Here is a 14,413-nt window from a genome sequence, read left to right as displayed (position 1 = left end):
CGCAGTTTCAGGTATTCACGTCAGGTCTTTGCAGAAACCCTCCTGCAGCAGAACAGCTTCCTCTGCTGTCAGCTCGAGTCGTATACGCACACAGTTGTCACACTGGATGCATTCACAGCTAACCGCCGCTGTCCACGGAGACGGCATAGAACTGCTGATGCTCGTAACTGGTCAACCTGACGTTTAAAGATGGCTGCACTCGTTTACATCATAAATGCTGGCAGCTAAACACATGATTTCATTTTTAAATGTCGGTTCTGCTGCAGCTCTGACTGACAGCAGCACCTGTCTGAAAACCTGCGAGGTGAGAGGTAAATGAAGCGGCGTGCTCCTGCAGCACTTTGAGGCAGGAAACGTGGACGTGGACTGGCATAAACTGTCATGGAGCCACAGTCAGTGCAGGCGTGTGGGTGCTAGCTGCAGGAAGCCCAGGCTGCCGGTGCAGCAGATCGATCTGACGGTTTGTGCATGGCCTGCATGTAAAATATGTTTTGTTATCAAATCGTGTGATTAACAGTTTCACACGAATCTTAAACTCTTTACTATTCTATACTAATCTAGTCTGTTCCATTCTACATTAGAGGGCATGCACTTCTATGAAAGCACGTCTCCCAGAGCGCTCAGACTAACTCCTCGCAGCACAGGGTCTGATGTCCTGTCATGACTGCTCATGTGACCACAGCCTTCATGCAGGGTGATGACAGGACGACGCTGGTGTCCTACATCAGGAGGAGGGGAAGCCTGTCTGAGCGGGGCGGACGCATCAACTATAAAACTGTTTATTCCGCTCACCGTAGATGCTGGACTGAACGCGACCTGCAGAGCAACACTTGAGTCTTAACTGCTGCCGGGCGCTGTAATGGATCAGGTTAAATATAAAGTGTGCAGGTCACGCACCTATCCAGGGTTTGACGAGCACGCCTCGCTTTATCTCTCCCTGGCAGGCCTCGCTGATGAACGATCCCATCAGCCAATGATCGGGCAGCATAAAAGCCGCTTTGTCACAGAGCTGACGGGCAGCGAGCCTCGTGCCAGGTTACAGCGGCTCCCTTTTATTAGACGCCTCCATTATCGAACCTGAAACATAGACCTGTGTTTAATGGCCTCGGATCTCTTTCAGTGATCCGCCTCCATCAGTGGATGATGAAGTTGAGACGAGCACAATCACCCAAAACAGCTTTGGGAGGTTCATTTAAATAAGCTCATACATGATGATCGTGAAGACCTTTGTCCTTATTTATCACATTATATCCTACAGTAGTTTATTACTAATGCAGGAGAAACACACACACATGCAATAGTGTGACTTTCACTCATGCTGGGACTGTTTTCTTTGTAAAGGCTGACAGACGTCCGTTTAAACTCAGATGTTTCGTTTCACCGTCTTTACAGGAGACGTTTGATCTCAGGTGTTTGCAGCGATCGATGTGAAGCGCACCGCCTCACTGATGTGTTTGAGTTTTTTCCAGTTACAGTAAAAGCTCCTCATCAAACCCTCTCTGTTCACAGTTTAAAGAAAAGCAGCGTTTTCAGCTGTTAGTCTGTTCAGCACACCAACACATCAGCTCGAAATCCAGAAGACGTTAAACTGAAAGATGCTGCATTTTTAAACGATGCAAGCCGAGAGCTGCTGGTAACGCCTGCATGCCTAAAGACAGACACTACGTCTATTTGAAGTCTGAGTTACTGTTTCATGAAGGATGATGATGATGATGATGATGGCTTCAGGCTGTGACTTGCTCGTAACAGAGCAGTCTGCACAAAAATGAACAACATGGAGAAAAAAGCAACAAAGCAAAGTTTGCTGTGGGGTTTGCAGCGAAGGACAGCGAGCGGGAGGTGAGATCGCACTCGTTGTTTCCCACTTACTGAATGTGTCGTCCTCCGTCGGTCCGAGTGCGCCCGCGTCACATGTGACAGAGAAGCCTCGTGGGCGCCTTCTCGAAGCTCTTCCAGCCTGCCCGCCATTGTGCTTAACACTTTTCAGCTTTTCAGCACCCTCTCCGATTTCACAGTAGTAGTGCACAGAGCCAATCAATAGCTGGCTCGCAGTAGTGACGGAGAGGTGCAGTGTAGTGTTGGACAGCGCGCTGGTCTTTGTCCTTCTGTGTTTAAAGTCTCAGAGAAACCTCGTCGTTGTGTTTGTGTTACGAAGACGTGATCTTTGAAGCTTGAGTTTATTTATGCGCACTTAGTTTGAGCTTGTGTTCAATGCTGTCGTTAGTGATTAAATAACACAGGCTGTGCATTAAAAGCTGCTTATAACTATCATTTATTTGGCAAATGAAGCGAGACTCTCAGTGTTTATCAGAGCAGTGTTGGTGGGAGAGGAGGCAGAGCAGCCTTTTGGTTTCTTATCCTGTGGACCGAGTCCAACTCCACCATCCTGAACCAGCAGCAGCCCGTTGGTGTTCTTCAGTCCCAGCATCGAGGACCAGTTCCCATCTCCTGCAGGTTCTGGGGGGGGCTTCTCCCACTATCAGCAGCTTTTCAGAGCATTGCCACCTTAACTGACTGCAGTCCAAACAGCTGGGATCTGTTCAGTGTGGGGGGAGAGCAGCTGAGTAATGTGACCTGGTCAGCCTGCTGGTGGAGATGCATGAGGTGGTGGGTTGGGATGATTGCCTGTTAGCAGCTGTGCTGTAACAGCAGGGGAAAGGATGCGTTAACACGTTGCACAGTGCAGACGGTCTGCTGCAGGAAGGGCTTTTATTTTACCCTGTATGTTTATACTGAGGGCTTAAAATGTCTTTATACGTTGAATTCTGCTCCCACAAGCCTGGCTGTGATGTATGGCTGGATTATGGCTGGATTGGGGCCAAAGATTAGGAGGCTGAGCATCTTACTTTCCTTTTCAAGCCCAGACAGCCATGGAATCACTTACACATCGGGTTATTCTGCAGAACCTAATGGCATCCACACAAACACAAGTGTCTGCTTGGACAAAGCCTGATGATGTGGAGTAAAGATGCAGATGTATGAAGATAACACCGAGATTTGTTCTCATCTCTGAGAACAGAAAGCCAGCAGGATCGTGTTACAGTCAGCTGTCCAGCAGAGAACGCAGACTTTTCCGTGTGTGTGTGTGTGTGTGTGTGTGTGTGTGTGTGTGTGTGTGTGTGTGTGTGTGTGTGTGTGTGTCTCATCAGCTGCTGTCAGCCCGAGCTGTGCCAGACACCCTGCGTTGACAACATGAACTTCCGTGAGCTTGTTATCACTTCGTTCTCACTGAGGAGGCTCCTTTCCAACACAACCCTGTGCTGCTAAAATAATCCTGTCATGTTTATGTGAGGCCTGCGTAGTTTTAATGTTCATGTGATTTGAGGTTCGGTGTCAATCAGAAAACTGCGCTGATGCAGATCTGCCTCAGTGTGTTTCTGACCTGCTGATCACATCGTCACAGATCAGTTTCCACACCTGAACGTTAACCTGTGGAGATGCAAACACATGTTAGGGACCTCATAATTAGAGAGCTTTTTATTGTCATCCTGCAGCTTCTTGCACAGCGATGTTGGGATAATATCATGTTGTCACTCAGACTGAAGCCTGCATGAGTCTTCAGCTGTCCTTCTCCTCTCCAGTGGACTCTGATCCAGTCTGGACTCAGCAGACAGACGCCATCTCTGCTTTTAAGACCTTATATGTTAAACACTTATAGTTGGGCCTGGATCAGGTGACGCTGAAGTGCTCCGGCTGCATGGGGGACTTCCCAGGATTTATTCCTTCTTCACTTCCCTCTTTTCTCTCCTGATGCATTTACCTCTTATTCCTGCATGTCCTTAACTCTCCCTGCACTGACCTGACAGTAGCTGCTGGTAAAAGGTTCATCTATTCACAGCTAGCGAGTTGTTGCCCCGTGTGGCAGCTGCTTCACCAACAGGAGGAGAATTGCATCTGGAGTAGAGGCCATCTCCTTCAGATTCGGACAAAATCCCGACGTGATTCTCGGACTCGTGAAAACAGCAGGAACCTCAGGAATAACCCAGAAGCTTTCATCGTGTACTTCCTCTGCTGCTGGTGCTTTAACCTGAGCAGCTGTGATGAAATGAGCAGAAACACTTTCTTAAACCTTGTTTTTGCTTCACAGCGAGTAAAAGTGTTTATATTTGATTAACTGGTAAAAGAGAACTTTACTGATTAGTGTCAGAGCTGAACTTCCTCAGAGTCGGAGGCATGAAAGTAACTGAACTGCCCATAAAGAAAAGCACAGTGAGTCTGTGGTAGCAGCTCGCTGTCACTGCTCAGCTTTGGCTCCATTAAACCGTCGCTGAGTTCCTCCTCTGGTTTGATGCAGACGTCTCGACGTTGGCGTTAAATTAATAAACTGTTTTCATCAGGCTGTACTTAAACATTACTGTCCTGAGTAGTTTCTCCTTTTCCTCGAGCAGCTGAACGCTGATGATGACACCTTATGTTACCAAAGCTTCCCAGCAGCTGCTTCGCTGAGTGTCCTGCAGCTCCGACCGTCTCTGTGACTCTCGCTGCTTCAGTTCTTACAACGACAAGCTGTTTGTGGAGCAGCAGTGCTGCAGCTGTGCAGCTGCAGCTGTGCAGCTGCATCGGCACCTGCAGGTTTGGTTTGGTTTGGTCACCGACACACAAACCTGCTTTATGACCTCATGTTGGACCCGCATGGTCCAACATGAGGTGGGTGGATCTGCGCTGAGAGCTTTTAAGCTTCTCCCTTCTTTCATGTGCGTTTGCACATCGTGCTGTAAAGAGCGGCAGCTGCTTCTGCTCCCGGGCGTGGCCGTTGTTCCCGTGGGAGTTCACGCTGTAACAACAATTACAGATAAGAACAGAAGGAGACGAAACACAGCGACGTAGCAAACATGTGCGGCCACGTGTTCTCACCCAGACGCACCGGCCGCCCTTCCTCTCTGCTGCATTGTGCTGCGTTGTTATCATGAAACGCGTTCCCTGCCCACTCCCACTTCACCGACTTGTGTGTACGAGGCCTTCCTGCTGCTCATTACCACTGAACATTGTTCATTCCGGCGCTGCCTCACCATGACAAGGCCGAATTCCCGACAAGAGCAGCGACCTCTAACTAAGCATCGAGGTCGCGCCGATCCAACATCGCGCCGGCGGCGGGTGTGCACTCAGGACTCGAGCCCCCACGGCTCAGGGCTGCTTGTTTGTGCGCTCTTCAGCTTCCTCATACATCTTTCTGTAACGTGGCAAAGCTGTAATAAGAGCTGCTGTAACAGGTTGGCTGTAATTATTAACGCCACTGGGAAAAATTGTTATATGAAAGCTGGAAAAATGATGTCGCAGCAGCCAAAAGACTCGATGCAAGCTCTGAGAAAATAGGAAATAAGGACAGCATGACAGTGAAGCGAGCTCCACAGCAACAACAGAGCAAGCAAAGAGCTTAATGAGTAAAGCTGTAACTAGATAAACGGCGGTGCTGTAGCATGAGGCAGGAGAGACTTCCTGTATGTGACGCGCGCTCGGTAAACGAGCACGTTATTGGAGGAGCTGAGAGGCCGCAGACACAAAATGAAATTGTCTTTGCTCCCTCGGCTGGACCGATGCTCTTCACAGACTGAGCTCTGTGTAAGACGCAGGTTCGGTTACTTGTTCATCGTCCACGTGTGTACGTTCCACAGGCGTGACTGCGTGTAGTGAACCTGGGTGGGATAGTCCTGTCACTCTGACCTGCTGCATCAACCTAAAGCTACGCTGCGTATCTAAGCACAGATAACCTCCTGCAGTGTTGAGTAATGCAAAGAGCTCCCGACCAGCTCCTCTCCGTCATCCCCTCCCTTCCAGCTGCTTTGGTGAAACAAGTAGGCCAAAAGTGGGAAGCCCTGTCTGTGCTTCAAGCACAACAAAGGGAGCTCAGCAATCTGATCCTGCAGACTATCAGAGAGCCCGGGGGGGGGGGGGAGAGGTGCTCTTGAAAACCTGCCTCTGTTTGTCAGCGATTCCCAGGAAGGGTTTTTCCTCTGCTCGTTACTTCTGCCCCGTCTCTGTGCTCAGCAACATCCGTGCACGTCGGCGCTCTCCCTGCACGTCTCTGGAGGATGAGAAGGATTTCCTCACTCTGCCAGGCTCTGCTAGCAACGTAAACACGAGGGCTCTGTCATCATGCAGCAGGGAGCCGCCACTTTGACCTCCGTTAAAGTAGCTCCGGGTTAAACACAGAGTCTAGCAGGGAAAGCCTGTTTGTTTGCTTTTCCTCACCAGGGGAAGACGGTTCAGTTGAACCGCTGCCATTTTCCCCTCGTCTGTGTGTGTGTGCAGCTGGTGTTGTTAACAAAGGGTGGGCTCGCTTTCATACACGGGGAGAGCTGCGGAAAAACACACAAGTTAGAGTTTGGGTTTAATTCCCACAGGCGAGCTGTCGGTGTTTACCTCGTGCTCCTTTTTAGCCACGCTGTCATTTCCACTTAGCTTGCAGACAGATGTGATGCAAACTTTCACGTGTCCACAGGAGAGTTTCAACGAGCTCTTACATAATTTTGTCACTTTAGGACAAAAGAGGAAACATCAGAGGAAGTGCACAGAAACAGGAGAGCGTGAACACTTTCATTAGTTAGGATTTAATTTAGGAAGTTCCTGCAGTCGTAGTACTTTCTGACTCCAGGTTATAAGCACAGCCGTTGCCCTGTGACTGTGCACATGTTCAGTTTCTCCTTTGATGGCAGCATAGACCAGTTTACTCTGTGTGCTAAAAGAGCACGCTCATGCTTCCTTAATTAATTATGAAGTAATAATTCATGTATTCAAATGAAATTCCCCCTCGTAGAAAGTTTAATTGCCATGTGCAACAATTTATTCATGTGTGGAGTGCAGACACGCTGATGCTAACGAGCTTACGTCGCTCTTGCTGTTGTGTTACTTTGTGAGGAGCGAGTGGAAGAAAACTTCGAGCCTGAGGATAGTTTGTGGTTGTGGAGGAAACTCCTCGTGCATACCTGAGTTTGGTGCCTGCTCGTGCTCTTTGTTCTTTAAGGACTGTCACATGATTATCGTTGCTATAATTGCAGTGCTTCCCTGAGTCTGCGTCTGCCCCGCGTGTTACCCAACCTGGGAGGAGATACGCCTGCAGCTCGGCTCCCTCCCATCATGAAGCAATCCTGCAGAGCTGCTGTTAGATCGCACCGCAGCTCTTTGTTGGTGCGCAACCCGACACCCTGCAGATAGCTTTTATGCTTAAGGTGCTACTTTGTGTGTGAGTATTAATAAATATCAGTTTCTTGCTGATTCAGTATCACGAAGCTCAGAAATATTCATATTCGCTCAGATGGCAACCACTGAGGGAAACTGCAGTTCCTCTGGTGGCCTCTAGAGGCGCACTGTAAAGGAGAGTTAGTCCCCACTGAGCCTCGAGGGCCGGTGTCCTGCAGGTTTGAGACGTGTCCTCGATCAACACAGCTGATTTAAATGTTAAATGACCTCCTCAACATGTCCTGTAGTTCTTCAGAGGACTGGGAACGAACAAATCATCTGATTCAGGCGTGCTGACCCAGGGTGAGCTCTAAAACCTGCAGGACACCGGCCCTCGAGGCCTGGAGTTCCCCACCCCTGCTTTAAGGGTCATGGCTGCTGAATGCAGACGCGCCTCTGCTCGTGTCTCCTGGCAGGAAATCGCAGCAGGTCGTCTCGTTGCGTGGACTTTATTCTCTCTCTCGCCACTTTGTGTTTTTGTAAATGTAGCATTTAAAAGTTTGTGCTTCAGGTTTACTGAGAGAAACTTGAACATTTTATTCATGTATGACGTAGAAATGAGTTGATGTGCGTCTGTGTTGGATCTGCACAGTTCTTGGGTGAAGCTTCTCGCCTTAGCGGCTCATTTAGTCCTAAATATGGTCGCAGCGTCCGTCTTTTGTGTACAGTCTGTGTGTTTGATGATGGGTGTATTCTTTTGCATCGACCATATTAGCCGCGGCGCCTCGTCAGTAACACTCAGCAGTGCTCCTTGTGCGCTGTTTGATGCGAGGCCTGTCAGGCAGGATGAGAGCACTTCCAAAATGTCACACAGAATATTTTGAAGTGGTTTCTATTGTGTGGAGAAGTTTCCAGTGTGCTGCTGGTTTGTGTGTGGAGTTGTTTCCCTTTGTGCTTCTCTTAAACAGCATGATGATGGTCCTCATGCAGACGCAGCGCCACGTTTCCTGTCGTACTTTCAGCAGAGAAGTGAAAATGAATAATTAATATTCATTTCTGAGGAGTCACAGAAAGTCTCGAACTGCACAGATGGTGTTTAATCAGGAACAGGAAGTCAGCCGTGTTTTCCTTCTCATCCCCGACGAGATTTTCGCAGCAGGTCCCGCGACTTCACAGATTCCACGTTTCCGCTGCACGAGCCGGCGGCGGCGAGACGTCTGAGGAAGACGTTCCTACGGCTGCTGCTGTTCCAGCCGTGCACGTGCACGTGTGCGTGACAGGTGACCGGAGCTGTGTGTGCACGGACGCTTATTACAGTGTGAAACACTTGACTTCCATATGAACGCGATCACATCCTGATGTCTTTCTTTCTGCGCCGAGGCCTCAGTCACAGAGGTGGAAGCAACAACAGGGTGAGGTCAGGCTGAGTGGGAGTGGTACTAGCATGAGAAAGCCTTCGTCCTCGGCTCTCTCTTCCGCTTCAGTCACAGGACGGTTCGCTCTTCTTAAGCGTGCAGTTCAGTTTCTGAGGAAATGTTTGTCCACTGGTTTGTTTCACTGTGGTAAACAGAAGAGACGTGAATCTGTCACAGAGCACAACACTGAGATGAATTCAGCCTCACATGATTCATATTTATCAGAAATAATCATTCACCAGTGACTGATCCAAACATGGATCCGTGCATGCTGACGGATTATTATTGAGCTTTGAACTCGGTCATATCTGATGTTTCTTTTGATACAAAGAAGCAACTTGTTGCTGCAACATTTCTGGATGATGGAGACACGAATGCTTCTGCTCGATGTCTTGGAGCGGTTGATGCCTTCTGCCCTGACTGACCCTGTGAGTTACACCGTCAGGTGGACGGCTCGCTTTGGCCAATCAGAGGAGCTCTCATTTACACAGTTTTATATATAAGGCAGTGCTGGGATTGCTGCCCTCCTGCACGTGTTGCCTGCTCGCAGTGAAACGTGCTGCTCGTGTTTCTCTTGCTTTCTGTTTATTTGCACAAACTGAACTCGGTAGAAGAGTTTTTGTGTGTTTGGCTGCAGAACGACTGGGAAACGAGTTCATTTCATTATAAATGCTTTAAATCCAAACTAAGATCCTTGAGGCCGTTTCCATAACACACAACTGTTTCAGTTAGATTGCTGTTATTTTAATTAATTGAATTTTGTGTGTGTTGTTGTTGCCTGTGTTTAATTGTCTAATTTTTGTAACTGTGGAGTATGCTGCTGCCTGTTTTGAGCGGGCCTCCTTTGAAGAAGAGGTTTGTGGGATCTTCCTCCTCGGGGCGACAGCATGGAGCTCGCCTTTGAATAAAAACACGTTTACTGCACAGAATCACCAGGATTGATTGAATTCACTGATAGTGAAGAATATTTGTTCAGTGCTTTTCTTTGAATGGATCTAAACTCTGATGAAGTCTTCCTGAGCGAGAAGCTCCACCAAACGAGCCGATCGATGCCGAACGCTGCACGAGCCGCATGCAGCCGGCGCAGCAGCAATCTGGCAGCACGAGGAGCAGCGCCGCTCTGCTGCTGCTCGTGTTTGTGGAACAGAGACAGGGAGGGGGTATGGGGTCTTTTGTTGGCAGCAAACTTCCAAAATCAAATGCGTTTTGTTGTTTTTCCAATTATTTTCCCACTTGGCTTCAGGCCCCGCCGATTGGCCCTTTAGAGCCGCGGCTGTTACGGGTCACATCGGGGTCACGGATGCTGCCTTCAAGCTCGTCTGCAGCTGGCGGTCTCACACGAACTGGGTCAGTCACACTGTGGAGTGAGGATGTGCAGAGAGCTGAATCACTGCTCTGATTCCTGACGACTCTGTGCCGGCAGGGCTCAGGGAGTCGGATGACTCTCACTTTATTGCCCATTTTTTGGCTGGAGCCGAGGAGACGTTTGCCATCGTCTCTGTTGGAAGCCTGTGTGAAAATCTTGCTGTGGAAATAAAAAAAAGAGGCAGAATGTGGCGCTCTCTCATTTTCACTCACTCTTCTTTCTCTCACCCCCTACTCCCTTGTACTCTTCCTCCCTCCGTGGGTGTTCGGTACACTAAGTGCTGCGTGATTGCCGGGGCCGTGAGGAGGCGTGAACAGCCCTCAGCCAAGTGTCCCTGCTTCCCCGAGTGGTTTTTCTGGCGCTGCTTTGGTCGAGTGGCAGAGGAGTCAGCAGTCTGATCAACCACAGCGCTGCGTGGCAACGCGACGGTGCGATTTCCATAACAGCCTCTGTGTTGTTGATACATGCAATAATGGTCACAGCGAAATGTCACGCAGGCTCGCCACATCTGGGCGAAGCGCTCACGTGTGCCCTTCAGGAACGTGTGCGGGGATCAGCAGCATTGTCTTTGCTGTAGCCTGTCAACAGCAAATAATAAAGACGGGCTTGAAGGGCGGAAACATCTGTGCAGATGTGGTGACGGAGGAACTTCAGTTTGAGTTTGTATCCTGTGGGAGAGGCGACAATCTGCTTATTATCTGTTACGTGGCGACTACACGATGTCAGGAGACAAAGTTACACACCAGCGGTCGGTGAGGTCGTTGTGATGTCACTCACTTTGTAAAGCATCATCAGTGTTTCGATAACAAGCCGACTGTGAAGCTCAGCGTCACTGAGCATGCTCCGATCAGCCTCCTCGTCCAGGGCCCAGGTTAGCGTGACCGTCCACGGATTTATCATCGAAATCTTTTCTTCTTTTTAAAAATCAACATTTCTGGGCGGATTTATAGTCGGTTTATGGGCTTTTTCTACATAAGAGCAGTTAAAACGTTCCCAAATGATCCCAGCCTGTGTGTTTATCACATAATAGAACAACAACCGCACGCCTCTAATGTGTGATGGGTAAAAAACATACAGATCTTCTCATTTTCATCGGCCCAGGTTGGATACACTGCATAGAGTATCTGTGCCGGACGTGCCAACGAGGACACGCAGCTCATTATTGTTGAGGTGCACGTCTGGTTTCAGAGTAAGAGTTTAAAGTCTGGATGTTTGTCGGCTCTGTGGACGAGGTGCTGACGCTGAGAGCTGTGCTGCTTTTTGCACACTGTTCCTGAACTGATTACGAGGGGCTGCTGAAGGTGGAGGGAGGTGTGCCTCTGCACTCTGTGCACAAGTCTTTTATTAAAGATGTGGGAGCGTTCTGCATCAGAGACCAAGGCCACGAGAAATAACCCGACTGCACCCGTGCAGGTTGTCGTGTTGCACTGACGTGAGTGTGAGCGTGCACGCTGCTGTCTTTATTCCTGCGTTGCTATTTCAGCTTCAGCCGTGATTCATCCAGCACTTATTAATTAAAGCTGTTCCTGATCACCAGTTTGCTTCTCATAGTCCCTCCCACTCCCTTTGGCTCAGCTGTCTGTGTTTACCATATTGACAGTGATGCATATATGCAGCCTGAAGTCTGTTTTTAAGGTTGCTGAGCAGCCGAGGTTCCTTTCAGCTCGCTGCTACACATCTTTATGTATTTTTCATTTTCTCAGGTTTGTTCTGAATGATTTCTCTGCCCTTTCAGCTGCAGTCATCATATCGCTCCATATGCTCTATCTTAGGTCTCTGCTACAGCAGCTTTGTGTTCACAGTTCAGAATAATCCTTCTGTCTATCACCTGTCTCAGACTTCATCCTCTGTCTGAAATAAGCTGTTGTGGTGTTTGCTGAGCGCTCTCTGTGTTCCCTCCCGTCTGCAGCGGTCAGTTTGCTGTGGTCAGAAGATGCAGACACAGGACTACAGGTGTGGAGTTCGCCGCCAAATTCATCAAGAAGCGGCGCAGCAAGTCGAGCCGACGAGGGGTGACGCGGGAGGACATCGAGCGCGAGGTGAACATCCTGAAAGAGATCCAGCACCCGAACGTCATCGCGCTGCACGAAGTCTTTGAAAACAAGGCGGAGGTCATCCTGATCCTGGAGCTGTGAGTTTGTCTTCTGTTTGTCAAAAACATGTGTAAAATACATTTAAAACCACAAAAGGTCCAAAAACATCAACAAAGTAAAAAAATAAAGAAGATTCTGCGTCATAAAGGTTCAAATCAGAACACGTGAAACACGTGAAGAGCAGATCAGAGGGATTCATTCATCAGATGTTTAAAGCATTTAAAAAAAGCCAAACGGTCGACCAGAATCGGTGAGAGTCTGTCTTGTGGAGGAGACACAGACTGGCTCCTCCTCTCCTCTGATAAACGTCCTGCAGGAGCCGGTTTGTCTTCAAACAGACGGCTGATAAAAACCGTGACGGTAACTGTATCCCACCAGTTAAACCAGTTTTACACGCTTACTTCAAACATCAGCAGTGTTTGTATTCCAACTATGCACCATTATTCACCATTACTCTGCGCCTCAACAATAAGGTCGCCGCGCTGCAGATAGTCGCCCGACGGCATTCCTGTCCGCTGATCGCGTCTGAAATAATGGCACCGTGTTTGTTGTGGTTCGCCGCGACCTCGTCTCCACGCCGATAGTGAGCGGGCAGACCGCGTAACTATGGCAACAAATAATCTCTTTTCCATGTCGTGTATCTCTGTTGTTTATGTTCTTTAGGCTGTTAAAGATGTTAGAACATGTTAATAACAGCAGAATGAGGTTGGCTGTTGTTTTCCAGTTTTCATGTTTCCTCGTTCCCAAAGCAGGAAACAAAGCCTCTCTGCTCCTGATTGGACTCTGTTCATGGGCTGTGAAATTACAGGTTCAGCAGTAAAATCAGGGGAAAACTCTCATTAGCATATAATCAGTTTACTGAGAACATTCATGGGTTTAAAAATAGTGACGCCTCGGTTCATGTTCAAATTCTCCACCCTAAGTAGCCGTTTATCTCCTCTCTGAGGCCTTTTTAAATCCAAGCTCATAAGTTTATAAGAAGTTTATAAGAAGTTTATAAGAAGTCGCGTCTTTAAACCTGTAAGACTGTCGGAGGCACTTTGTAAGTGGACGGTCTGAGAGCCGCCGTCTCCCTCCTCAGACACGTCGTGTTTCGGGAGGTTCTCACCTGTCAGGGACGCGTGTCAGCTGAGCCACCTTTGCCCTCGGGTCATTCTAAAGACCTCCACCTCTGCTCCATCCATCTATCCTCTGCCTCCATCACACACAGTATCCCACATGTTCACTGCTCACTTTATTTTCACTACGTAATGACGTAGTGAACCTCATGAAGGACAAATATGGAAAATTCATGCTTTTTTCTTTGTGTTGTTGAAGTGCAGATGTTGTGAGTCTTTCAGAGGAAGTGGAGGTCGGTTATCTGTGGGCGTTATTAACGAGTGAGTGAAGCAGGAGACGTTTCTGTGCTCGAGCTTCCTCTGTTGGGTGTCGCAGCTCGAACGTGTGAGAGTTCAGAGGAGAAACACACCAGGCTCCCACAGAAGCCACACCAGTGCCTCCATAAGTGATGGAGGCGCTGATGGTTGTGAGAGTATAGAGTTCACATACAAGCCAAATATTTCAGCAGAAAACACTTGAGTTTCCCTGAAGTCTTCGATCCGTCTCGTTTTCACGACGCACTTTGATCTGCTGATGGTGACGAGACGTCTGTCGGTGTTCAGCTGCTGCTGATAGAGGATCAAATATGAACCAGGAAGTTTGTTTTAAAGGCTTTAAATGCTTAAATGTTACACAAGAGCTCGAAGCTCCTGGATTGGCTGGTTTGATGTCTGAGGTAAACGCTGCTGACAGGTGTGGCTGCGCTCTGGATCTGGTAACGTGTGATTTCAATGTTTTTTTCTGTACTTGGAACGAACCTCTGATCTGTTATGGGTCAGAACCACAGGCGATATGAAAGACTGATGAAGCCACAGTGACACCACCCACTTTCTGGATGGTTAGCACCACACAGTCGTAACGTCAGGCACAGAGCCCGTTAAACAGCCAGCAGGAGCCGCGGTTTAATGACGTGGGAGGAGCTGTCCACAGAGACCCAACACCTCCTCTGTCCCAGGCGTGATTTTTAATGCAGGCAGATTTTAAAGGCGTTCGCTTCATTTTTCAGCTTCAAAAATGGGTTTTAACACAACTCCATGATTATTAGAAGGCTTTAAAGTCGCGACACGTTTCGCCTCACGCTATTTGCATACCCACCGTCTTTAAAGCGTTTCAGCAGCCCGCAGATATTCACCTTCCTCCTGATGTACGTCACAGTAAAGCGACACTTTCAGACGAAGCGCTGAGACTGTGCAGACGTCAGACGCGGCGCACAATCGTGTTCAGTGATGGTGACATATTGTCGTCGTGTGTTGAAGTGTATTGATGTTTGTGCAGACGCTGCATGTGAAATGGAAACAGCTGATGTCGGTACAGTTTGGTGTTTA

General features: G+C 48.6%; 1 protein-coding gene across 2 annotated transcripts in view; it reads left to right on the top strand.

Annotated features, from left to right (window-relative positions):
• Positions 1-14,413, top strand: part of dapk1 (death-associated protein kinase 1) — a 63,634-nt gene that overhangs the window by 12,346 nt on the left and 36,875 nt on the right. For both annotated transcript variants that reach the window (XM_085476467.1, XM_085476466.1), the window contains exon 3: positions 11,807-12,028. In XM_085476467.1, the coding sequence (XP_085332593.1) occupies positions 11,807-12,028 (222 nt within the window). The remainder of the gene's footprint in view (positions 1-11,806; positions 12,029-14,413) is intronic.

The sequence above is a fragment of the Copadichromis virginalis genome, linkage group LG12, assembly GCF_057382275.1.
Source record: "Copadichromis virginalis isolate Kocher_CV1m ecotype Utaka linkage group LG12, C_Virginalis_male_GT1.1, whole genome shotgun sequence".
Classification (NCBI taxonomy): Eukaryota; Metazoa; Chordata; class Actinopteri; order Cichliformes; family Cichlidae; genus Copadichromis; species Copadichromis virginalis.
This window is presented reverse-complemented; position numbering and strand designations above follow the sequence as displayed.